General features: G+C 36.0%; 1 protein-coding gene across 4 annotated transcripts; it reads right to left on the bottom strand.

Moving 5' to 3' along the window:
• Window positions 1–1,353: 1,353 nt before the first annotated feature.
• LOC127646151 (UDP-N-acetylhexosamine pyrophosphorylase-like) lies at window positions 1,354–27,276 on the bottom strand. 4 transcript variants are annotated; one of them, XM_052129612.1, is made up of 11 exons: window positions 27,066–27,276; window positions 26,166–26,461; window positions 23,918–24,122; window positions 22,204–22,379; window positions 21,792–21,964; window positions 8,856–9,049; window positions 8,053–8,193; window positions 6,768–6,956; window positions 4,573–4,614; window positions 3,093–3,154; window positions 1,354–2,150 (listed from the first exon to the last, which is right to left on the bottom strand). In XM_052129612.1, the coding sequence occupies exons 2-11, from the start codon at window positions 26,440–26,442 to the stop codon at window positions 2,095–2,097; spliced, it is 1,515 nt and encodes a 504-aa protein (XP_051985572.1). In that variant the 5' UTR covers window positions 26,443–26,461; window positions 27,066–27,276; the 3' UTR covers window positions 1,354–2,094. The 4 variants fall into 4 exon arrangements, with proteins under 4 accessions (XP_051985572.1, XP_051985570.1, XP_051985573.1 ...); XM_052129610.1 differs by having other exon boundaries at window positions 3,088–3,154; window positions 27,066–27,275; XM_052129613.1 differs by lacking the exon at window positions 4,573–4,614.
• Window positions 27,277–27,654: the final 378 nt, after the last annotated feature.

Raw genomic sequence — 27,654 nt, 5'->3', positions numbered from 1 at the left:
TTTTAGCAAATGGCTGCAATATAACAAAGAGTGAAAAATGTAAGGGGGTCTGAATACTTTCCGTACCCACTGTATATATAAACCTAGTTTTTATTGATACAAGGTTAATTGACTGAACTCATACAGGGCTAGTGGGGGGCACTCTCACCACTTGCTGGATCTAAACAATAGATGTCATTTTAGAATCTGGCCTCTACAAATTTTCACTGTTTTGTTCTCATAATTTGCAAATTTGTTATTTCAACAATTATATTCAGAGTTGGTAAAAACAAAAAAAATGACATAGCCATATGTTATATATATTGTTGGAAAGGTCACAATTAGCAAAATGCAATGAGCAAATTTGTTTCACTCAGAGGCCAAACTGTGGAGTATTAGTGTATGAAATTCCCACTGACACACATCAATATAATAAACTGGAGAGTCTTGGTTTCCTTATTGCTTACAGAAACATACATATAACTTAGATAATTACATATTGTACCTTACAGCATACTATCCTGATTCAAACAAGCCCAAACACAACATAATATGACAAGCAGATCTTTAAATATTACTCAGAGGTGACATGGAAAGATGATGCACAAAATGATTCTCAACACATGTTGTGTGTGTGTGCGTGCACGCATACATGTCCGAGGACTATGTGTGGGCAAATACACATCCACATATGTGCTTATCTAAATGATTGGGATGCTCCAGAACACTTAATATTTTTGTAGTCTAATCCATTCAATTACAATGGCAGGCCAATTTAGGTGTAACAAAGTGAAATAAAACTTCATGAAAATAATCTAAAAAAAATTGTGTGAACAAAGTCATGGAATTTTATTCCAACTGTATGAAATTAACTACAGTTTTCAGAAGAAAAAAAGTGAATCAGTTTTGACCAGAAATCAAAATGAGGGTTAAGAGAATGTTACTCTGTACAGGGTCTTTGTAATTATTCCAGGTCATGAATTGCCCATACATCAACATCTGTGAGCATCAGTACAGAAATTTACTACAGAAATCTGCAAGAAATAACTCTTTAAACCATGCATTATGTTTGTAATGGAAGTTTGAGACTAACAGAATCAGGTCAAGGCAAAATTATTTCTCCACTATAGTAATAACAACCAAACGAGAAATGAGGAACTGACATTTTCAGTGTCAACTTAAAAGTAATTCAAATCTAAGAATGCTAAGAAAATGTTTTGACTATAACCAATATATTAGACAGGAAATTCCCAAACAGTGGAGCTGAAGTTTATAAGTAGTTATTGGAAAAAAAAAAAACAAAAAAAAAAAACATTATATATATATATATATATATATATATATATATATATATATATATATATAACACACACACACACACAATTACATAAAAATGTACAAACAAATCATTCGTCATGAAAATTATTTTCTAAATGGTGGAAGTTTAATTGGAAAAACGAAGTGCTAGAGTTTCCAAGTAACACCAGAGGAGTACAAGTAAGAAAAGAGCCAGACAGGGAGTCTCAAATTGCTTTCTGAACTTTATGAATAGTTTTAGCAAGTAGCAGCAACAGAGACTTTCTCATAAAACATGTGCTGAAAAGTCTGATTGAATATCACTTTCTCACTCACACTCTTGTAAAAAAAAGTATTTCATAGATGGACATACATTGAAGACCAAACTTTGCATCACCATAGTTTTGCATTTATCTGCACTTTAAGAGAATGGAAAAACATTAAGCAGGAATGCCTAAAATCTCAGCAGTGTCCATTCATGCAACTTGAACAGCACTGAAGTATTTAAAAAAAAAACTCATACCACTTTGTATCATTTGATTATATGTTCATGTATGCATATATCTCTATAAATTAACATTCATACATTCCAATTTTATGAAAACAAAAAAAAGTCTTTGCAAAATAAATAGTTTGATCATGAAACGGTATGATTATGATTGGCAGTGTGGCCCCTCCTTCATTTTATTGCACACAAATTTCACAGTTCATTCGCCATGGCAGAAAGCGATAAGATAAAGAGTCTTCGTTTTGGTTTTCAAATGCAGAAGCAGGATATTGGCTCACAGCCCATTCTTCACAAGCTTGTGGATGCCACTCTCAGTGATGGCAAGGGTGGGCTGGAATGCTTGCCCGTTCACCAGATGCTCCAACCCCTTTTAAACGAGAGGCAGTTAGTTCTGAATTCTTCTCAAAATAGTTAAAAGAGCTAGGAATTGAAGCTACACCTACAAATCTAACAATACCTAATAAATGAGAACACCATCAACTAAATCTTAATGCATATTTAAGGAATCCACAAAAGGACCATAAGCAAATGTCTTAATATTGTTTTTCTTTCATTCTAAAACATGCAATGGCCCCCCAAAAATAATTTGGACAGTTCTGGACACTTAAAGAGAGAGTTTACCCAAAAATGAAAATTCTGTATGACATTTCTTTCTTCTGCTGTACAGGCTTGATCACCTATCACTTGCATTGTTGGAACCTACAGAGCTGATATATTCATCTAAAAATCTTTGTTTGTGTTCAGCAGAAGAAAGAAATTCTGGGATGGCATAAGGGTGAGTAAAGGGTGAACGATCATTTTTGGGTGAACTATCTGTTAAAGTCACATTTAGAAATGTACTGTATCAATGTCATTGCATTAGATAACAATATCTAAATAGATAATATACCAAACAAAGTGGCAAATGTAAACAAATTATGCTACAAAAAATGATAATGTATGATTATCTATGAAATCATAGTTCTGACCATTTTTACAGAACTAACTTTTCTGGGCCATTTTTGCAATTTCTTTTAAGCAAATGGGGTCAAGATGACAGTTAGTGGATGTATGAAGTCAGTTCCTAGTAGAGTAACCACAGGTATTGTTAATCCATTTACATTTTTACAACCTGAAAGTGTCCAAAGTGTCTCCATTATATGTGGTATATTGTTCTATATTCTTTCAAATAAATGTCCCTTGGTTTGATCATTTGTAATACAATACAAAGACAAGTGTCTAAATGTTTTTGGAGGAACTGTTTACAAGTTAGATATAATTACTCTGTGACTATTCTTCAGATTAAGAATGACCGTGGCTCTTACCTCACCTCCATATGACACAAGAGGGGAGATCTCACATTTGATTGGCAGGTCGGTACCATCCTTCAAGCTGTGACGAGAAGAGCACCAAAATGAGTTTAGACTCTTTAGATTTGCATCTTATATGGCCATGCCAGATCAAGCATTTATCATTTGGAAAGGGGAAAAAAGGTACTTGCACAATAAAAGCATGTACATTCACTTCAGTAATCAAAAATTCACCTCATTACAAAATAAACCATTTAGCCCACATCAGTGGCAGTACAATATTACGTTAAATCACTTAAAGCAAAATGTTAGCACCTGTTAGCAAAAATTAGCACCTAATGGGGTTTTTCCACTGCATGGTACAACTCGACTCTGCTCGCATTTTTGGACCTGTACCTGATACTTTTTTTAGTACCACCTCAGTCGAGGTTCCAAGCCAAGCTAAGTCGATAGTAAATGTGATGTCAAAATCCTGCAGATCACTGATTGGTCAGGGAGAATCGTCACAACCAGTGTCACTGGATTACAGACACGTGACATCAACCCGCTAGTTTTAAAGTTAGCAACAGCGATAACAGTATCATTTGCTCACGCGACTTTCGAATTGTGAAAAAAGAACCGGCTGAGCGCAAAACCACGCTGTGGTCAATAAACAAGGTGCAGATGGTCCACTCGTCTCTCAGGGAGTGTCTCAGCAGCTGGCCGCACACGGCTACCACCAGACCTACCAACAGTGTAGGGAAAAGTAAAAAAAAAAAACTTAAGTGACTACAGAATTATCAAGGAAAATTGGAAGAGGTTCCACCAAATGGACGCTATCTTAACCGGCGAGTAATGTGAGGGAGAGTGCCCTGGACTCAGCCACGATGGAGGATGGTACATTTTGTTATGTTAACTCTATTCTCTGCTTGAAAGCTTCACTTTATTTAGTTGACCAGCTACTGGAAGCTTGCTTCTAAAACAACCAGGCCATTTTAACTGTTACACTTGTGTAAAATCACCTTGCAACAACTGCTTTATGCAGCACAATGAGCTAGTAGCTAACAGCTAGTGGTTGTGTTATTGTTTTGGTCAGTTTGTTTCTTGTTTAAGATGATGTCATGGCAGTGGAGGGGGCGCAACTATGACGATCAGCCTATAATCCCACCCACGTTGAGCGGCACTAAACTGCAGTGGAAATGCAAGCTCTGAAAAGCGAGTAGAGTTGAGTTGAACCGTAACGTGCTGTGGAAAAATGCCATAAAACAGATTATTTGTTATAGTGAGGAATAGCATCGTTCCAGATTGTCCAACATGCTTGATGTCCTCTTCCCTGCATGCATATTATTCTGCCCGTTAGCAGCTGCCGTCTGGGTCAGAGCTGATCGAAAGATTCCAACCTTTGCCATGGCAATGTCTTGGATTTGACTCCTTCACCTACTGAGCTCTAAAAGCTACATGGAATCGAATAAGAGCGAAGCCCCATCACCATGCACTACATATGACAGTGAAAATAGTTACTTCTGGCTGACTTCAGGAATGATTGTCCCTGCTGGTCCATGTCTAGAAATGTTACACAGGAAATAATGTGGTTACACTAGAACTGAAAACAACAATGTGAATGTGACATCGAATTAGAAGGATACTTGTGACGTTTACCACAGTGAAACCAAACTGAGTGAAACTAACACAGTGGGTATTTGGTAAACTTAGATGGGAAGGTGCAACAATGCAGGAGTGGAGACTCTTGGATTAAAGGGCTAGTTTACCCAAACATTATAATTCTGTCACCATGTTTTCACCATTATGTCATTCCAAACCCACTATAATGCTGTTTTTTTTCCAATGGAACACAGAAGCAGAATGTTTAAAGAATCTTAACGCAGCTCTTCTTCATACAACAATAGTTTATAGTGACCACAGCTTCCAAACCCCAAAAGGACAAAAAAAAGCACCAAATAAGCAAATCAAGTAGTCCATATTATTCATGCGGGATATTACAAGCCTTCTGAAGCCATACCATAGCATTGTGTGAGGAACAAGTTCAAAAGCTTATCACTGATAATCTTCCTCTTCAGCAAATCTCTGAAATCTCATTTACATTCAGATTTTTTAAAAATGGCACCTTGACACATCAAACCTGGTAAATGATGCCAAAACGGCACTAGTTCTTGTGTATTTCATAACCAAGTTCTAATGCATCAGTTCTAATAATATGTGGAATGGAGAATGAGATTTCAGACTTTTGGTGGATAGGAAGATTATCAGTGAATAATTACTTCTATTTAAATCATTCATTATTTTTAAATTTTTATTTGTTCCTCACACAAAATACTGAAATCTCTAAAATATATTTTATAGTCTTCGTTGGTCTTTTTTGGCTGTTGACAGCCATAGTTACTATGAACAGTTGTTGTTTAGACAAGTGCTATATGTGGTGAATAATCAAAAATTCTTCTTTTGTTTTCCTTGGAAAAAAATAACAACATGCAGGTTTAGAATGACAAGAGTGTGAGTACACAACAGAATTATTTATTTTATTTTATTTGGTCCCTTTCTGGCTTTTATTAGTGAGAGGACAGTGGAGAGGTGACAGAAAATGATAGGGGAGAAGAGTGCGATTGGGATTGGGAAAGGACCTCATGAGCCGGGACTCGTACTCAGGTCACCCGTGATGCACCAGGGTTATATATCATAAGCGTTAGAATATCTTACTTATTCGGGTATATTGAAAATTGATCTACAAAATGCCCATAGTGTAACATTTTCAAACTATGTTCAAGAAAATAATAAAATGAAATATATTTTGATGTTTTATTTGTCATATATCAAAGAGATAATGCAACAAATCAGGACAAATCTAGAACAGGAATCATTATATAAACACTGAAATTTCATGAGATGCAACTGGCTGTCAAACACATATTGAGCTACACTTGAAACATAATCTAGACATAAGCTACACAAGTTTTTTATCAGGAACTTACTGAGCCTGATTGAACTTACATAATTTCAATAGTACACCCAATTGACAATAGCCATATACTGTTCATGTGATGTTCTTGCTATAGTTTACTTCGATGTTGTTTCTTCATCAAATAGCAATGTCAAATGTAAATCAAGTCAATCACTAAAAGAAAAATGCCACCTTGAGTAAGAAATAGCATGTATATTATGTATGTGTACATGCATATGGGATACAGATAATTCACCATTGTTGCACAGAAAATCAATGTGATGTAGAATTTATTTGTATGAATATAGTGCTAATTTCTATTATAATAAACAATTAAATAGATATCCTTTGATAGTAAACTTAAACTATTATGTACCTAGAGTGTCAAATTACCCTATACACTTTTGGTACTTAGCCACAATTTATTTAAATTTGTTTGTAGTTTTACCATTTTTTGGTTTTTTTTGTTACACCATGTATAAAAGATAAATTAAGGAACACTTAAGAGGTTTAGGCATAATTCCAAAAAATTTATTAGGTAAAGAGTGTGAAACTAGGTCCTGGGTCTCTAAAGACCCAAGGTATGCATTTAAGGGTTAAAAGATTATACTCATATCAATAGTGATTTAACCCTCATTTTTAAAATGTTTCTTTTCTTACCAATATCCACCAGCCTCTGACTCTTACCAGCCTGTGTACATTGTAGTTAATAGCGTGCAAACAGAAAAGAAAGATATACATAAAAGGGTATATGTTTCACCTGGGTATAGCAGGTATTCGTGTTCCATTCTCATCAACGAAATTTCCACCACCATTTAAGACCCAGCGGTGATGCAGGGACATGAGGGCATGACGGGCTGTAGTGGGGTTGTCCTTCCCGTCCTGACTGTCTGCATTCTTTAATGGAGAAAACTCATCTTCTCTCAGAACTTCATACACCACAAAAGTTCTGCAATGCACAAACACAGTTATATCAGAGTTAAGACCACCTAATTTGAACATGTTGGAAACATTAAGTTAAAAAATTTTATTTTTATAATAGCAAAGTAATTTTTGTGAATTTGTAATTACAGTCACCGTTCACAAAATTGTTAATAATTTTGTTTAACTTGATTGAACTTAATTTAATATATTAATATATATCCAATATATTCTTGTTTTGGTAAATGATTTGCCTTAATTATAGTCTTGAGAGGCTCTGTTCATCTTCGTTTTAGGCACAAGAATCTACACAACCAGTCAAAAGTTTTGAAACACTTATTCTTTATTGTATATATTTTTCCACATTTTAGAATAATATGGAATAACATAAATGGAAATATGGGAGTTATGTTGTGACTAAACAATTTCCAAAATAAATCAAAATCTGTTATATTTTAGCATCTTCATAGTCCCCCTTTGCCAAGAATTTGCAGACATGTACTCTTGACATTTTAATAACCAACTTCTTGAGGTATCACCCTGGGATGCTTTTTAAACAGTATTGAAGGAGTTCCCATCTATTTTGGGCACTTAGTTGCTGCGTTTCTTTATTATTTAGTCATAAAACTTTTTTTTATATAAAATGTTACATTTTATAATTAAATTAATATGGTACATTTATGGCACAATTATATTTTTGTCTACAAAAGTTATTTCAAACATTTAAGCATACGCCTTCAGATCAAAAGATTTTTAAGATCATGAGAAACATTTCAGTCAAGTGTTTCAAGATTTTGGACTGGTAGTGTATGTCTAAATGCAAGCCAGAGTTAATTGGAATGAATTTCAACAGCCACAGATCATCTGATGAATTTAAAGACAACTTTTCCAAGAGTTTTACCTTGCAATCTATAACAGTTAAAGAACAGCACATTGTCAACACATTAATATCAAAACTAAACCAATCTATATGAACTAGAAACTTTACTAAAATAACAGTCCGTTGTTGGACTATGACCCATCCCTATAATGTAGCTTCACTGAAACTGGTTAAATGAGGAAGACCCTTCCTGCCAATGGCCCATATAATAAAAACAGGGATGTAAAAAATTCTTGACACTAACTTGGCAAACTGGAATATGTCGAAGACAAATTTTTCCATCTTAATCCCATTAGGTTTGTCAGGACTGATTGGTTGTCCTTGTGTGTTCACATAGGGGATTTTCTTCTGTGCCACATGGTGCTGCAACTGTGGCTCATGAATGCTGAAGAAGGACAGAAAGAAAGATAGATAGAGAGGTATAAAGAAAGAACGATGGGCGGGCAGGCAGAGAAAAGTGAAGCATGTTAAAATTTTATAAAAATGACAATAAGAGAACACTTCTGGCAAAGCCATCTGTGTTTAAAATACCAGACACTCAAAAACTGCAGATGTTCATCTCCTGACTTTACCTCATATTCTCAAAGCATATTAAACGCAGTTCCATCCTGTCTAGTATTTACAAGATGGCAAACCTCATTAGAAATATCTTTACAGTTTAAAATGATAGGGAGATGACTGCTTAGCAACAAAGTAAGCTCTAAGCCTCAAACACCTCATAGATGAGTAACTGAAAATTAACTTATTAACTGACAGAATTAAAAGTATTTAGTAAATTTAAATGAAATAAAACTGAAAACTCTGACAATACAGACTTCAAGAAATCACTTGACGAGCATTTCAGTTGAAACAGGACAATTGTTTAAACTGTACATTCAAAATTCTTCCATCTGCTAAAGGTTAATTTTGTCAACTTTTTAGGAGAACACTAGCATTTAGAAGACTTCAAAGCTAAGAGACATGGACTAAAAGTCACCAAACATAAATTTAGATTTTCAATGCAAAGTTTAATAATGCATGAGGCGCTCTCTCTGATGATCGACTCACCTCACAATCTCTTTGAGGAATGCAAGGGTGAAGAAGTGATTAGCTATGTTGCCAGCATTAAACATGAGTCGACCATCGGTGCTCCGCTTCTCCGCTGTTGCCAAGGTAATCTCACTGTACTCTACTACTTGATAATGCCCATCCACCTTACAGACCACGCCCACCGCTTCTGTTGGATTCGTTTTTTCCACTACCTGCCAATCAGAAGCACATCGTGCATGTCTGAATTATGCACCACATTTGATGCGCTGTTCTGTTGTTAATTTATTCAACACTTAATTTGCATGTGCAGTACCGCAGTTCTAGTCTACCCTGTTCTACAAAAGGTCCTATCCTTTTTGACCAATCAATTTCCAGGAGTTTTCCAGACTTACAGGAAAAGGATTTTTAATGAAACATTATGACAGATTTGAGAACCGGTTCAACCAATCCAAAAGAACCGACTTTATTTGCACACAAATCACACATCATGGCTTGTGAGCTCATTTTAATCTACACAAGAGCAATATTTAGCAGATAAAATTAGGCCGATAGTGGATTTTGCTGATACCGATAACTAAGGTGGTTGAAAAGGCAGATAACTGATTAATCAACCAATAGATTTTAAAATCGATTTATAGAATGTAAACATGTTTTTTAGACTTGTCATACTACGATGGGCACAGGCAGAGGCTACATAATTTTTAACATTTAACAATTCCAGTGATTTTGTCTATTGTGCATAATCACAAAAGTCTTTGAGCTCCTCCATGTGCACTGTGTAGATATGGAAGTATTTGTACATCTTCACAACAAAACTCTAAAACTATCAAAGACAATCCACTGATGTTTGTACTGTGTTATGGATGATGTGTGCGTTAATCCCCAACATTTCCCTTCCTAGCTTTGACTGCAGCTTTCTCCAGATATTGCCTTTACCAGCTCTCTTAACACCACCAAAGTTTGTGTTGGTGTTGTTGGAACAGAGGGTAATTGGTTTTTGATCAAGGCCATGTTTTTCAATGACATTGGAAATGGAGTCAGTTTGCAAATCCGACGTGTCTTCTGGCAGAGACGAATTATCAATTATCTTGACTTTTATACTGTCTAGTGGATTACAGTAACGCACAAGCACAGCGAAAAATGTTTTGTCTTTGTGATTGGATGCATCCACAGTAAATGTGACAAATGAGCACTTGTCCAAATCATTCTGAACTTCTTCCTCTGACAAAGGAGTGAGTACGTTGCATTTCAGATTTGGTGTGGGCAGAAGAAAATTTCAGATCATACAATTTCTTGATCAATTTCGCAGTGCAGTCAGCCGACCGAAAACTATAGCTGTGAACAACAGAATGATAAGCAAAAAGTCCTTCACTTGTGTGCACCTTGTCAGATTTTGAACTTCGCTTCACCAAAACAATTTAATAAATCGCTAACACTTGGTGTGGCACACTTAATTTTAGCAGCATTCACATGCTTTTTTGTATGAACATGCTGCGCGAAGTTGGTGCGGCCTCCATGGGTGAAAAGAGAGCTCCACAAATCTCACACCTCACTTCACCAGTCTCTTCATGTACTTTTGAAGATCCTCATTAAATGTACATGTACGCATCCTTGACATACTTCCAGGTGCAATTTCATATGTGTGCCCTTTCAAACTGACTCTTCAATCAGTTCACTAACTGGAGGTCTATTGATAGGGGATTGTGATTGGATAGTTTAATCCAATCATGTATTTCAATTAACACGGTTTGATTTTATTGGTTTTACAAGCCATATCCTTGGCTATCTTTGATTAAAATACTCAAGTGACTGAGAAAGCAGCAGAGGTGATTTTAGGAGAGGGGAAATATGGGACAAAACACAATTTTTCAGAGTAAGTCAAGACACTAGAAAAAGTGCATAAATACGGGACTGTCCCAGGAAAAATGGGACGTCTGGCCACCCTACTCAAAACAAACACAGAAATTTTCATAGCGCAACGGAGACAGTGTTTACAATTTGAGAAAATTAACCTATTAACGGCTTACTTATAGTTGTCTCTGCATATTAAATTGGGATAGGAGAAAGCATTTTAACTGAAAAAGTTACAAAATTCAACCTTAAAACTCCCTGTAATTTCCAGGTTTTCCATGACCGTGGGAACCTAGGTTCCAATATAAACTAATATTGCAATATTCTAATAGAGGAATGTAGCATGGGGGGCATGGTCATGTGTTTGTCTGCGGGAGAGGGAAAGTGATAAGGGTCGTCATCTGGGCTGTAATTACTCGAACACCTGTCTCTCATTATAGTGATGGTGGAGGAAGAACTGATAAGGCTGCCACAGAGCATCAGAGTGGAAGAGAGAGTGGCAGTGGAATTTGAATAACTGACAGCAAAACCCAGAGACTGCATGTATTGAATTGTTTCAGTTGGCCACTGAGAGCTGTTTCTTTTTTATATGATCTGAAGTGAGTGAAGGGAATAAATACTCATCTGTTCGCTGTCTCCTGACTCCTCCATTGCCCACAAACTAAGATCCTTTACAGTGGTGCAGGCACAACATTCATGTCACGTACACTATGCAAACTGTACAAATTATTAGGCATTAAATTGATTTGCACCAGCGTTTATCACCCGCATACTGACGAGATGGACAAACAATTTAATAAGACCTTGAAAAACATGATTCATATGTTCGTACACAAGACGCTAAAAAATGGGATAAGTAGATTATAGTGATTGCAGAAGGAGACCTGATAAGTCACGCCAGAGCATCGGGAGTGGGAGAGAGAGTGGCTAAGAGCAGTGGTGTCAGAAAACCCTGTTTGAGTTGGCCACTGAGAGATGTTTCTTTTTTTTTTATCTGAAGTGTGTGAAGATAATAAATACTCAACTGTCTCCTGACTCCTGTCCACAAACTTGGATCTTTCACAAGGAACTATCAGTACTATCAACTATAGTTGCTGGTATTTTTTTATTAACTTTTTTATATTTTTCCTCAGTTTCCGGAACTGGAGGGTTCTACAGTTAGAACTCCTGGTTTCTACAGTATAACAGAGTCATCTAGAGAAAAATAAATTAATAATTTAAAACAACCAAAACTATGAGGCTTTGCTGTTAAGTAGATATATGTTAATCATAAGCTCATGCTAATACCTATGTTGATTTTGACTAACGGTGTCCCTAGAGAAAAGTCAAAAGCCTGGATAATTATGGCAAGCGACCGGTGATAATCTATATTTTATGAATTTCTGCTCATACAGTATTGATTATATGTATTGTATGTTTACTTTATGGTGTATCTATTTAACTGGTTATAGGGATTTTGGTTGTACAATAAACTGCATCTGGGATTTAATTCATTTTGGACTCTTATTGCATCCATGTCTGTGCCCATCAAAGTATGTAAAGACTACGATTTGTTTTTTTTTACATTCAATGAATAAATTTTTAAAAACAATTGGCCAATTAATTGGTTTTAATTTTTACCACCAGCTTAATAATCAGTATTGGCAAAACCCACTGTTTGGTCAACCTCTAATATAAACACTTATAGCTAGTGCTAGGTATATGGACTTTAGTCAGGGTGGATACAATATTTAATTTGGCACGTATGAAAACAAGGCTGTGAGGGAGAGAATGAAGTCTGTTCAAAATTTCCAGTGGACAAAATAATCCTCGAAAACACGGAGCATGCAAATAAGTCATAACTTAGGATAGTACATCCAATTAATTGACTGTACTTCTATCCCTTTCTGCTTTGTTCATTCACGTCTATCCTGACTATGGTCTGTTGGCAATGATTTTCTGATGTCTGCACTAAATTACAGCGGAGGCAAAAGCAGAAAACCCTCTCCATTCATCTGAGTTACAAATTACAAACTTCTCGGATGAAGGGTTATCCTTGGGTAGGAGGCTTCGAGCTAAAGCCACTTTAATGGCATGCTTTAGATATTATGATGGGTGGGTGGGTCTAAGTTTTCTTATGATCGTTCCTGTCACAGAGAAACCATTTAATTACTAGCAGCTTTGGATATCTTTGTTTTTAAACCCAGCTGTTGAAGTATTTATGTCCGAATAAAACAATAACTAACAAATGTTTAAAAGAATAACATGTTATTGTATGCAATTGCTCTTTTAACCAACTGCATGAAGGTCACTTTTAGTCTATGTGCAACAAACTTTTTTGTTAAAAGGTTGAAAAGGATATTTATATATATATATAAAAAAATAATAATTTACTTTTACATTAAGGGGCGAATTTTTAATTAGATTCCAGTTTCGATGGATTTAATATAGATTAATCTGGGAATATTTTAGTTACAATGGCAACAAGCATCTTTCAATAATTACATAATTCTCTAAACTGCTGTAATGAGGAGGGTACTGCCGGGCTGCGATGTAGCATGGTCGGCGCTGATCAGTGGGAGAGCGAGATAAAGGGCAGCTGGTGACGTCGGTTCGATAGAGAGAGAGAGAAGCCCGCGTTGCATATGTGTGTGTTTGTTTACGTGGTTTAAGTTGAGTTTTTCATTAAAGTTTCTCTTGAATGTTTTGCTGGTTCCTGCGTGCGTCCTCCTGCCCATCTACAAACTGTTACAGTGGTGCTGAATCCCAGGAGGGAGGAGGTATGCCATCCACCAGGGGAGCAGCCACGACCATCCGCCAGGGGCCGGAGGACTCACTGCCGTCTGATGGGGGAGGAGCGAGCTGGAGTCCGCCAGAGGGTGGAGGAGCCGTTAAGGACCAGGTTTGAGAGAGAGAGACCCGTGGCCACATTGCATACGTGTCTGTGTTTGTTTACATTTTTTTTTTTTGAGATTCTCATTAAAGTTTACATTGACTGTTCTGCCAGTTCCCACCTCCTCCTTGCCCATCCATGAACTGTTACAACTGCATGTGGCAAACACATTCCGGGTTCACTTTTTTCTCATTCACATATTTCCAAATAATACATTAACATTAACAAACTACATTAACATTCAAAACTAATATAATGCATCAACACAGAGGAGGAAATGACAGAATTTCTCCAGATATGGAATATATATATATATATATATATATATATATATATATATATATATATATATATATATATATATATACATACACACACACACACACATACACACAGGCGGCCAAATGTTTAGAATAATGTACAGAATTTGCTGTTTCGGAAGGAAATTGGTACTTTAATTAACTAAAGTGGCATTCAACTGATCACAAAGTATAGTCAGGCCATTACTGATGTAAAAAAAACAGCACAATCACTATTTGAAAAAAAGTAATTTGATCAAATCTAGTCAGGCCCCATTTCCAGTAGCCATTACTCCAACACCTTATCCTTGAGTAATCATGCTAAATTGCTAATTTGGTACTAGAAAATCACTTGTCATTATATCAAACACAGTCGAAAGCTATTTGGTTTGTTAAATGAAGCTTAACATTGTCTTTGTGTTTGTTTTTGAGTTGCCACAGTATGCAATAGACTGGCATGTCTTAAGGTCAATATTAGGTCAAAAAAAGGCAAAAAGAAACAGCTTTCACTAGAAACTCTAGTGTTGGCTCTAACAAGAATAGAAAGAGATGTGAAAGGCCAGATGTACAACTAAACAAGAGGATAAGTACATCAGAGTCTGTAGTTTGAGAAATAGATGCCTCACATGTCCTCAGCTGACAGCCTCATTGAATTATACCTGCTCAACACCAGTTTCAAGGTCAACAGTAAAGAGAAGACTCAGGGGTGCAGGCCTTATGGGAAGAATTACAAAGAAAATGACACTTTTGAAACAGAATAACTAAAAAGTTAGAGTGGACAAAAAAACACAGACATTGGACAACATATAATTGGAAAAGAGTGTCATGGATCTTAACCCATTGAGCTTTTTTGTAATCAGCTCGACTGTAAAGTGTGTGACAAGTGCCCGACACGTAGGGCTGCACAATTAATCAAAAAACGAATCGCAATTACGATTATGGCTGCCAGGATTATGTAATTGTGAAAACTGATGATTACAGCATTAAATTTAAGTCTGCTCCTGTTGCGTCAATAGTTTCTTTTTACAACATGTTTTTTGCAGCGGTTGAATGTTCTAACCAATCACTAACATGTCCGTTGAGCAATGAAACAGCAATGGCCAACCAGAGCCGCTTAGATTAGTCCTCCGTCATATCTGTAATGACAACTGATCTTAATGTGCAAGTTTTAAACTGTCTAAATGCCCAGATGCTTGCTTTATGTTCTTGCTCTGTTCGCGCAGCACACGAAAATTAATACAGAAGAAACATCACCTGATACTTGAAAAGAAGCTGTAGAACAAGAGTGAAAAGCACTTTGTAAATATTTTGGATTCATTGCATATTGCACCACTCGCTTTAAACATAGATGTTAAATGCACTGCAAATGAGCAACACAACAAAACTAAAACAATCCTGTTCTAATCAAGGTACAGACACGGTGTAAATAATTGAGTTGTTATGCTGATTAGACAGCTTTGTTTTTAATGAGAGCATTCTTGAGAGTGCAGAACTTTGTGTGGAGCGTCACTGCGCTCGAAATGCAGGTCTCAAACAGTGTAAACCTGCAGTGAGTGACAGCAGTCATTGTAATGGGAGAGTTTGCAGTGTTGCTTGATTTCTGATTTTAAATGTATTAAAAATGTAATAACAGTTTTGTTTTGTCATGTTAATAAGTAGGCCAATGTGAATTTGATTTGTACAAAATAGCAATACAATTATTCAGCTTAACTGTTCTAAGTGTGTTTTGAAGGTGTAGCCAACATAAAGAATATGGCATGAATAGCACATTTCAGGAACCACCGTCCAATAATGCCCAATTATTGCCATTATTATCGTGTTTGCTCTAATAAGACTAATTTGCCACGCAGCTGTATTGGTAGATTTAACATTTTCACAAATCGCACAAACTCCGATCGCAAATGACTGTTAACATCCTATGTTTAATTTCCAAAGTGCAACCACTGAGGCCAAAAATTATCTAACGATGATCTTACATGAACAAGATCACAATTGAAGATCTAACGGGATAAATGGTCCCCTGTTTTGCCACCTAAGGGCTTACTGAATGCAGTAACTTGGTCGAGTTAAATCAGCTGTTAATAAGTTTGAATATTGAATATGTCATATTATTTACTGTACGTGGACTAATAATTTAAGCAGTAATTTAGCAATAATTAAATTTATTATATACCATAGATATCAATTTACAATTTTTAATTTGCCTTAAAATACAATATAATGCTTAAAAGAAACTGGAGCGCAGCTCATATCCACCATTGAAATCTGCTATTCTGAAGAACCACACTTCACAGTAATTACAAATTTTAATCTACATTAATAATTGTGATTACAATATCAAGAGCAATTATCGACAATTATGATTTTGCTATAATCATGCAGCCCTGCCGACAAGACAGCCACATCTATGGCAAGTGATACAGGAAGCGTGGGGTGAAATGTCACCTGAGGATCTGGACAAATTGACAGCTAGAATGCAAAGGATCTGCAAAGCTGACATTGCTGCATGTGGAGGATTTTTTGATGAGAACTCTTTGAAGTAGTTACATTGTTTTTTCAAATTTGAATAGTACATTTTCACATTATTAATGTCCTGATTGTACATTGTGATCTGTTGAATGCCACTTTGGTGAATAAAAGTACCAATTTCTTTCCATAAGAGCAAAATCTTTGCATTATTCCAAACTCTTGGCCACACACATAAATATGTGTGTATGTATATATGTATGTGCATTTGTATGTATATATATATATATATATATATATATATATATATATATATATATATATACAGGACAAACAGTATAACTGTTCTTAACTACTTCATGACAATTAAATTAAATAAGGCAAAAATAATATTTTACAGTTTTAGGCCAGAGATATGATTCACACACTAAAAGTGGTTCATGTTCTGTAAAATTATCATTGTATTATTAATACAATTATATTATTAACATTATTTTACATGACTTAATGTTATATAATGCATTATGTATTATTTATACTGCTGAAAACAGGTGCCATTTCAAGCTTAAATTGCTAAGAGGGCAGAAATACTCTTTATTACGCATTATTTTGTATATAATTATTATTAATTAATAACTAAAAATAGAGATATCAAAATCAATGCATTAATGCATTAGATTAATTTAAAATTATTAACATGTAAATGTTTCTTGATTGCGAAGAACGCATTTACTTGCATTTGCGAGTGAAAATGACTGTGCGAATGGGGAAAATGATTTGGCCGCACCGGTGCGACTGAATTTATGAGCTTATATAGTAGCTTACCATCAGAATAAAAACTCCCCAATGCATCAAACCTCATAGTCAAAGGGCCCTATTTTAAGAGTGCAAGCGTTAAGCGCAGCGCAATGCCTTGACTCAAGCGCAAAGTAAAATGGGCATGGCCATGAAGTTTTGGCATTTTCGTGCAAGCCTGAATCACACACACACACACACACACACACACACACACACACACACACCGCTAATCTGGTCAATGTAGGTAAATGGACTGTACGCAATGAATTAGAAGAATAGAAATATGGATTTACGTTATTTTGTAAATACTTGTATAAAATGGGACACGTTCCTTTTATAAGCATGGAAAATGTGGTTCAGGATATGGATGTTGGCTCCGTTAAATTACAGAGAAAGTATTATAAAACGGTTTCATCTATGGACACAAATAATGGCTAGAATTGACAATGATTGTATCGGCACTTCACAAATAATGGTCGACATTTATGTTTTAAATAAAATGTATTTATTGAAACGAAAATTTAAACCAAAAATATTTCTAATTTCAAATAACACTTCAAATGAAGTGGTCGAAAAATCATACCAAATCCAAATATTTTACACTCTCCTTCTTCCACAGGACCCTTTTGCCATGACTTAAAAATATCTATACAACAACAGCTGGAAAATGACAATCATAAATACAATTTTAAATATACAATAATAATAATAATAATAATAATAATAATAATAATAATACTACAAACAAACATAACAATAAAAATAAATCATAATTGAAAAAAATAAACCACGACCTCTAGAAAACGTAAAATCTCATAACAGCACTCGTCAAGGACATTATTTGATGTTCTGTACTTTCAGAATTTGGACAAAACTGCAAATGTAGGAACTAAATCTGATCTTTGCGATGAGTTAAGATATGGTATTGAAACATCTTAACGCAATTACATATTTCACAGGAAAATAGCAAATTGCGCTTTGCACCACTTCATTAACATACAATACACCCACAGTTTGCGTGCCTACACCCACAGTAGCGAGTGAAGCAGCATAAACAGAAATACTGTACCACGTAAAGATGGTATAAGTGGAGTTCCTTGCATGTTTTTTATCTGTGAAAATAACAGACAGTGTTTTGAATTATGACAGATTGGGGGGGTGTCTTAAAACATGGTGATCCTGGCATATTCAGATGCAGACCACATCTTCAATATAATTGTGAAGTAGTTTATGTGCGAAACAGAAAATATATTGTTATCATTTTATAACTTTTATGAATAATATTAAGCATTATACTGCTTAACAGAGAGTTAAAATGGAAAATACATGCAAATAGTAATGGATGTCTTGAAAGTTTGAAAGTTGCAGAACTGCTAATCCATTTAGAATTACAATTATATTGTTTGTAACTAGCAAATGGAAGCATAAAGTGTCATCAATATATTTTAAGTTTATTAAATGCTCATAAAGGTGATTGGTCATTACTGATGTTGTTTGGTGATGCCTGTAAAGTTAACTGAAAAACATAGAAATACATTTCTTGGAAGAGGATTATCAGAGATGTCATCTTTTGTTTCAGAATTCTGTTGAAATTCTTAAAGCCTTATTGTATACTCTATGTTGTATTGTGATACTTAGAAGGAATATTTTCAGAGTTCAATAGAAGTTTGACAGAATGTGGCATAATATTGATAACCACAAAAATAAATTTAGATTTGTTACTCCATTTTAGGGATGCACAATATATTAGCAGATGACATATTATAGGCTGATAACTGGGAAAATCTAAATATTATTATAGCGCAGATAATGGCATTACCATTGATATTTTAGCTGATAATTTGTTTTGCGGTTTATTATGGGGGAATTTGTCTACCGAGGTGAAATGCTGTGTCCTCCCAGACATGGGCAGAATGTTGTTATGGACCATGCGTGACATGGACAGGAAGTGAGCTGGTCCGAATTTTGGTGGCAAGTGGGTTGTCAAAGCTAATATTTAGGGTGGCAGCTGCAACCCCATGCACCCTTCTGGCCCCACCCCTGTAAACAGAATGCTGGAAATTGCACATTGTTACTTGCAGCACTGCATTGCGATTAAAACAAGCCCCAAAACAACCTAACATTGTTCATAGATCTTGAAAAGTTTCACAAAGTGACTTGAGATAGCTAGAAACATTAGTTTGTGAGTGAAAAAAAATCTGCTTGTTGTATTTTATAAGTGGAGACTTTTCTAACGTTAAGACTCGTGACTATTCGATCTGTATTAGGTTACCTATTCCCATTATTAATGTTGTGTTCACGTTTAATAAATTATACAGTGGAACTGTCATAGATGAGCACTGTAAGCATCAGTGAATGAGACGCATTCACCCATTACACACACAAAACACAGCTGCACAAGCAGTCTGGCTGCTACCATGTATACAGATCTTAGGGTTTGTACTTGTTGGTGAGCAATTATCACTTGTTGGTGAGTCATCAGGATTACCTTAAACACTCATATAAATGGGCACCATACATTTTATGCAAGTGTATTTTCATTTATTTCTCATTCAAATCAGCATACATTTGTTTTATAGGCACATATCTGTTTCATGTTACATCAGCCTAACCTTAAATAGTAGCAAGTCCAAATTCAAAGCTTTTAAAATACACATCTTTTTCAAATGAAAAGCATTTAATGAATTATCTAGCAGTTCCAGGTTAAAGGATTAAAAATTAAATATCGGTTATCGGTATCAGTCGCAATGAGCTGTGAATTATTGTATCGGCCCAGAAATTCCAAATCGGAGCATCCCTAATCCTTTTCTTTTAAAAAATGTCATTTAATAACAATGAAAAATTATTAAATTAATCATGATTAAAAGCTTGAATAGGCTGACAGCCTTATTTTAACTAAAGCCCTAATATAAACACATCAACACAACATTTGCAACATACTTAGAGTGTTACAGGGTTGAATGAGGGGGCTTCAAATGAAACCTCAGCCACGGCTCAGTAGGTAACAAAACAACCAATTCCAGTTTATTTGGACGACTATATAGTCATTACATCAATCCAATGGTCACACAAGACAAACCAGGTGAGTTTCCTAATTTTAATGGTTACACGCAAAAACCTCACATAGAGGAAACTAGATTAAATAATAATACTCATAAAACATTTGATTCCTGATTATAAAATGTGGGACAGATCTTACTAGAAAATGTATGTTTATAGTAAATATCACCAAATAAGACCAAGACGAATAGTCCACAGCATGCCTGTGACTCTTACTGCCCTAGAAATATAAGGTAGCAGGTTCAGCCTAGCAATATTGTTTTCATTTACCAGATGTTTCCACAAAATGATATTAACTGCTCTAATACGTCAAAGATTTTAAGACTACAATGAAAATTATGACTAAATTAATTGGTATTCTGCATCACCATTCTGGTTATATAAGAGTTTTAAAAGGCAATTTAACTCCCTACTGGAGCCCTTTTAAAAAGTTCTGCATAACCACTGTTCCTTGTAAAAATGTTTTCCCCTTCTTGCTCTCATATACACAGACTGAAAATTAACTGTGAACAACATGTTGCAGCGGTGTTGTTGTGCCTATTATTCACTTTGATAGCACTGTCAAAAATAAATGTTACTTTGTACAACCTTCACACTGCTTTCCTTCAAAGGCGACGTGAGGTTTACTATGTATTGCTGTCCAGTGACAGAACACAAGGACAATTGTGTTTCAGACCGTACATGGAATGGCGATATTTCACATTCGCAGTAAGTGCATTTAAGCGTTTCCATACATTTCTGAGCGGATGAGAAACTTTTGGAAAACGCTTGAAAATGGCAGTGTGGACGGAGAACATTTTGAAAACTAAAATGCTGTTTTCAAATGTATCCAGATTAATGTCGACATAGCCTTAGAGCTGAAGTGTGTAAAAGCAGAATTGCAAAATGGAATTTCAGACAACTTCTGAAATTACAGAAAAATTATTTCAAACACTCTCTCCTTTCTGCCATTTGTCTAACCAACAGATAATCCCTTCCCAAACTCCCGCCATTGGCTGAGCCAATTTTGCGGAGTCAGACTAGACGGGATGCTTATCAACAAATAGGGCTATGCTTTGATAGTGATAAAGTGTTAAACTTTTCAGGGAAATCAACCTTCGAATTGCTTATTTATTGTTTTACCTGAATATATAAAGCTGGGATAGGAGAAAGTATTTTAACATAAAAGAAAATTACAAACTCCATCTCTCCCATTCCCCTCCCCCTTTCTCTCTCCCTCCACTGTTCATTTAATTTTCCAAAGACAAAAAGCCAATAAATAACATTTTTAAAATAGATAATACATTGTAGTTAGTTACACACTTTTTTTTATAAATGTGCAAAACAAACATCACAAAATTCCTAAACCTTACTGATTTTCTGAACAGCTGCCCCATCTAGTGGACTACCACGACACTACGGAGCTCCACAATAAACTCATTTGGCAAAAATGATCCATAAAGTCGACAAACATGGATACAGTTGTTTAGGTGCACGAGTTTACTGACAATACACCTTTGTATATTGTGAATTCTGTGAACTATGAATTCACTCGTAGTAGAAACATAGTGCTTTTAGCACTATTGGTGGAACAGCAAATACTCAGGTTTGGATTTGTTAAGGACTGACCTTCGCACCACAGTCTGCTCCTTTAAGTGAACAGAAGCCAATGAAAGCAGGGTCTGCCACTTTCACAAGGATGTTGTCCACACAGTAGACGTGTATGTGGGAGATTCCTCTCTTCTCCATGTTCTTCACAATGTTCTGTGTTCCCAGAGCTCTGTACAGGCCCCCATTTCCATCTGAATGTGTAGATGGAAAGAAAAAAGCAAGTTAACATACAAGCAATACAAATTAAAAGATCATTTCTAATGATGCAGAGTATTAGAAACTGGTGAATTAGAGCTGTCAAATTACCACAAAAAGGGGTGTTGAGCATTTAATTCCACATACTTATTTTTTCTTTTCTTCTGATGACCTGGCTTAAACAAATAATTGATCTTCGGACATGACTTGCTAATGTTTCTCTTTACAAACTCACCTGGTGCCATGGCCAGTTTGCCTTTGCCTTCTAGAATAATCTTCCCATTAAAGTCCACAGCAGGAAGCATGCCTTGCTGAAAGAATAACACATTGCTCTCCTTCAGACCAAAGTATTTGTGTTGTAAGAAAAACTCTTTGGTCATGTCCATTGTTCTGCCACTTGTCATTATGTACCTGATAAATCAAAACATTGACCCAAGTTAGTGCAAGGCCATTATTTTGACAAAATTACAGTTTGAACAAAGAATAATTAATTAACTTAGATGGTTCATCCCAAAATTAATATTCTGTCATCATTCGCTCACCATTATGTTGCTCCATACCCATTTGACTATTTCTTATGTGGAACACAAAAAGAAATGTCACCATTGATTTTCATTGCATCTTTTATCTATACAGTAAAAGTGAATGGTGACAGAGGCAAAAATTCTGACCAAGTGTTCCATGGAAGAAACAAAAGTTAAACGAGTTGGAACAATGAGGGTTTTTTGAGGGATTGAATGGACATTAATTCCTGTTACATAAAATATTTATAAAATTCCCAAATCTTAGCTTAAAGTGCAGATACAACAAAAAGGAAGTCATTCATAGACTGATTTCCACAAAGAATGGCTAGTGGCAAAGAAATGATACAATTCACTTTTAATAACAGAAATGTTATATGTTATATTTATATAGTGCTTTTCTGGCACCACACTCAAAGCGCTTTGCATATAGAGCAGGGGACACTCCTCAACCACCACCGGTGTAAAGCATCAACCTGGATGACGCAACAACGGCAGCCATATTGCGCCAGTAAGCTCATCACATACCAGCTGTTGGTGGAGAGGAGAGAGGAGAGTGATATAGCCAATTAGTGGATGGGGATTATAAGAAGACCATGATTGATAAGTACTAACATCTCTTTCAGCAGCAACCTTAATGTTCCCCAGGAGGTTTCCCATCCAGTTACTGACCAGGCTCAACCATGCTTAGCTTAGGTAGTAACCAGTGTAGAGCTCCAGGGTGATATGGCTGCTAGTGTCATTTCCACAATCGTTATTTCTTGCTAGTTACAGCTTTCTTAAAATTTGCAGTTTTTAAATATGCTCTAAAACAAACTTAAATTTACTTGACATGACAAAACAGAAACTAAAGGAACCCACAGCACTAAGTGAACTACATTAAATTAAATTGTTTCCTAAATCACATTTTAATGCCAAATAACACAAAGAAATGTCTCCGCAGCGTGTATATTCTATAACCTTTATTCATTTAAATTAATCAATTTATACACTGGGTTTTAAACACTATTTTAAACGGTAATACCAGTAATGGTATATGAATATGGTGATCATGCCAAAGAATTAAAGTATTATTGAAGGGTGTCATGAGTTTAGTCTTAAAATAATGATGACCTAAGATTTGATCTGATAATATTATATGTCTTGTATTAGATGTCAATTGGATTGGCTTTGAAATGCTGCAGTTTTTTCTTAAAGTTTAGCCTAGTCCCTAAGGATCACATGCTGTTATTGTGTCAACCCAATTTCACACTGACTAAATTATACCATGACATTCATAGCAGGGAATGTTACTTAAATTACGGTGAGGGGAGAAAAACTTCCTCAATGTCAAAACAGGTCTGGTAATCAAAGTAATTACATTTAACAATCATTGACCATATTTGGCTGAACTTACTTTTCCATGAGTGTGTTTAATGACCATCTTACCATGGAATGCAGCACTTCCGACTGTACTGGTTTTCGGCTAGCTGCTCCAGTCTTCTGATGCGTTCTGCCTGTATTTGAAAGAGGGTTTTGTGGGAGGGAAGGCCCACATCATACATGCCTTTTGGGTATGGTACACCCAACCGTGTCCCCTGACCTCCAGCCAGCAGAAGAACTGCCACTTTGTTCTCAGATATACAGCGCAGGCCTGTGTGGAATAGGGGAGGTTAGGACACTACAGCTAAAAGGTGGTGTTATTATGGCATATCATTTAAGAAATAAGCAAACATAGGTCAGAGTGGCTAAATGTGTAATTATACATGCTATATTACATCTGTGAAACATGTAACGTTAAAGATCAGTTCACCTACAGTACTGTGCATAAGTTTTAGGCACTTTAAGATGGTTATTTATATCTACAGCTTTAGTGTGTAAATAGGAAATATACATTTTAGACTCCCAAACATTCCTTTTGAAAATAGATTAGAATAGAAGAACAGGGAGCCCTCCAACAGATATCATGGCCCCCACAGAGCCCCCAACTGAACGTCATGTCAGTCTGGGATTACATGAAGAGACAGAAGCAACGAAGACAGCCTAAACAGATATAAGAACGGTGGAGAATTCTGCAAAAAGCTTGGAACACCCTATCTACCAACAACTGTATCCAGGTGTACCTTGGAAAATTGGTGCTGTTTTAAAGCAAATACTGATTTAGCTTTTTTTATGTTTACTGGACTTTGTATGATGTTAATTGATAAATGAAAACTATTTATGGCATTTTTTTTAAGACATCCTCACAAGGCAACATTTTTCTAATTTTTCTAAACCCTTTTAACAGCTTTGTAAAAATTCAACTCACTCATTTGTCATGAGAAAAGAAATTGATGTTGTAGGTATAAAATGTCTGGCTTCATAAGCAACAGTTTGTGCTTAATAATTTGCAGATAACAGTGGTGATTATCCTTCACTTTTATGATGTCCACTTTATCTTATATAAATTGCAGATGTGTTCACAATTACTTCACCCAAACACAGCCCAGAGAGTACATTCTATCTGGTGCTATCGGCAGACCAAATCACACACAAACATGAACAGGACAAAAAAGACAGAAATCTTCAGACCTCACAGTAATTTGTTCCAATTAAAGATGATGTGATGCTGAATGAGCACACCGTGACTTCAGGAAAGCAATTTATGTCAGAACTAACCAGAACCAGATGTTTTCAAGCCCTCAATGCAGCATCCTCCCTCAGCAGTGGCATTCTGGGCCAAAACCATGCCTATTCAATTCTGAAATGTATTGTTATTTCAATTATTTTTGCCTCTGGAAAGAAAAGCTGGGTTCTTTTTTTCCTCTGGTGGTCCAATTGGGTGGGGAGGATATTGTAACACTTAATGTATGCGTTATGCAAGGTTTCTTAGTAACATTTGTTTCTGCTCAACAAAGATCAACTAAAAGAATGATAACATTTGGACAACATTACACAAAACAAAACCTGTTATGATTTCTCTATGTAGTATTTTAACTGTTTAAAAGCCCTCCTTATTCCTCTCAGTAAAACTAGAATTGATGCCCTTAGAGAGATAGTTAACCCAAAAATTACTTTCTTTTTACAGTGAAACACAAAAGGAGATGTTAGGCTGAATTACATTCTCAGTCACCATTCGCTTTCATTGTATGGAGAAAAAAAAAAAGATACAATGAAATGTTATTCCCAACATCTCCTTTTGTGTTTCACTGAAGAAAGTGATACAGTTTGGAACTAAATAAAGGTGAGTAAATGATGACATATTTTGGAGTGACTATTCCTTTAACCCCAAAAATTGCTATGTTTATAAACATTTTAAATCATGCTAATAATGAGATATACACTCATTGAGTACTTTATTATGAACACCTGTACCCCTACATTTTCCATGCACATATCTAGTCAGCCAATCATGTGGCAGCAGTGAAATGCATAAAATGATGTAGACAAGGGTCAGGATCTTCAGTTTATGTTCACATCAACCATCAGAATGGGGGAGAAAAACAAATTTACCTGCCAAATGGTGCCAAATTGTGATGGTGCAAAAACATAAAACATACAGTGAGCGGCACTTCTGTGGTCAGAAACTGACTCTTCCAACTTTGAGGAAGATGGGCTACAACAGCAGAAGACCACATTGGGCACTTTATTAGGACCATAGTGTTCCTAATAAAGTTCTAAGTGAATGTAGCTCTGTGAAACATTTATCTAAACTCACCTTCTTCTTCCCATTCTTTGAGAGACTCACGATCACGCGTTACACTGCCCAAAACCTCTCGGGGCACTGGCTCCATCCTGCTGTCAACCTTCTCATGCGAACACTGACCAGAAGTCTTCATGGCATTTTTGAAAAACGTATTGATCTCCATGAAGTTCATGCTCTTCAGATCGAGACTCATCTCAGCTTGTTCCTCTGGGCTAAGCTGATCCCAAAACTGGAGGACGTGAGACTGCCCGGCTTCAGCGAGTCTCGTGGCCAGTTTGCTCATATCCATGGTCACTCCTTGGTCGAATCTGGAAAAGTCAGAGATGTTGAAAACAGGCAGAAGCAAAGTGACATTGATTATCTACATGTTTCTAGAACTCCTGGCTGATACACCCACATTATCCCAATCAGAAAATTGATAATTACCTCTGCCTACGTGAAGTGTGTTCTCAACCAAGAGTTATTGGGGTTGGCACAAAGATCATTTCTGGTAATCTGAACTACCCCTTGACAGTAATCAAGTCTCTGATAAAAGACTGACATCATATATTAATTTAAGATAACACCAGCTCCGTAAATTCAAGTTGTCTTATTCAATTTTGTGCCTTTTCACTTTATATGTTCAATGAATGAAAACACCAGGTTAATCAAAGAACTTCAGTATTAAAGTCTGTAGCCTCTTGCAAGAGTTAACCACATCTGCACCACACTTGCCATTTCATAAAACATAAATCGATAAACTGGTAACTCAGTCATTAAAAATAGTTGACTGTCAGACCAGCCATTGCCGCCTACAGTATTGTATTGTGGAAACTCCTCCGCCTTCCTGAAAAAATAATCAGTTCACGTCTCTGCTGATACAAACCTTGATAAATGTTGTTTTATAATTTACCAAGCTCATAGTATTCTTACCTTTATAGAAGCTGATTATCCTTCAACACTACCCTCTCATTTCAGGAGGACAGAAGACACAGCTTCACTTCATGGGAGCGCCGCCCTCCCTTCACTACCCGGGATCCTCCTCCGAGATCCGTCAGTTTGACGTGGCAGGACACACATGGAAACCCTTTCCTTATCAATAATAGAGCGCAACAGTGAAAGCCCACTTTTTCAGCCGTCTGGGTGCCGGAAGTATTTCCCCCATTCATTTCTTCCATAGACCTTTAATAAAATCCTTAATAAAAGAGGTGTGAGTCATGAACCAAACCAACCAGCTCCAAGGTGAATCACATCACCACGAACTTTGTTTTTTAGGCAAAAAATATTAGAAAATCGGGCAAAAAGACAAAGGTACAAGGATGTGTACGTATGATGTACTTCATGAGGGTACGGACTACAATCCCACGAAGCATTGCGAATGATGTAATTGAATAAAAAACGATGGGAATATATACAAATATTGATTAAAGGTGGTTAACTATAAGTATAGAAACAATATATTTTACGTTTATTGCAAAATATATATATGTTCAAATATATAAGTGGTTTAAGGGTGAAGGGA

This window comes from Xyrauchen texanus, chromosome 7, assembly GCF_025860055.1.
Source record: "Xyrauchen texanus isolate HMW12.3.18 chromosome 7, RBS_HiC_50CHRs, whole genome shotgun sequence".
In the NCBI taxonomy this organism is placed as follows: domain Eukaryota; kingdom Metazoa; phylum Chordata; class Actinopteri; order Cypriniformes; family Catostomidae; genus Xyrauchen; species Xyrauchen texanus.
This window is presented reverse-complemented; position numbering and strand designations above follow the sequence as displayed.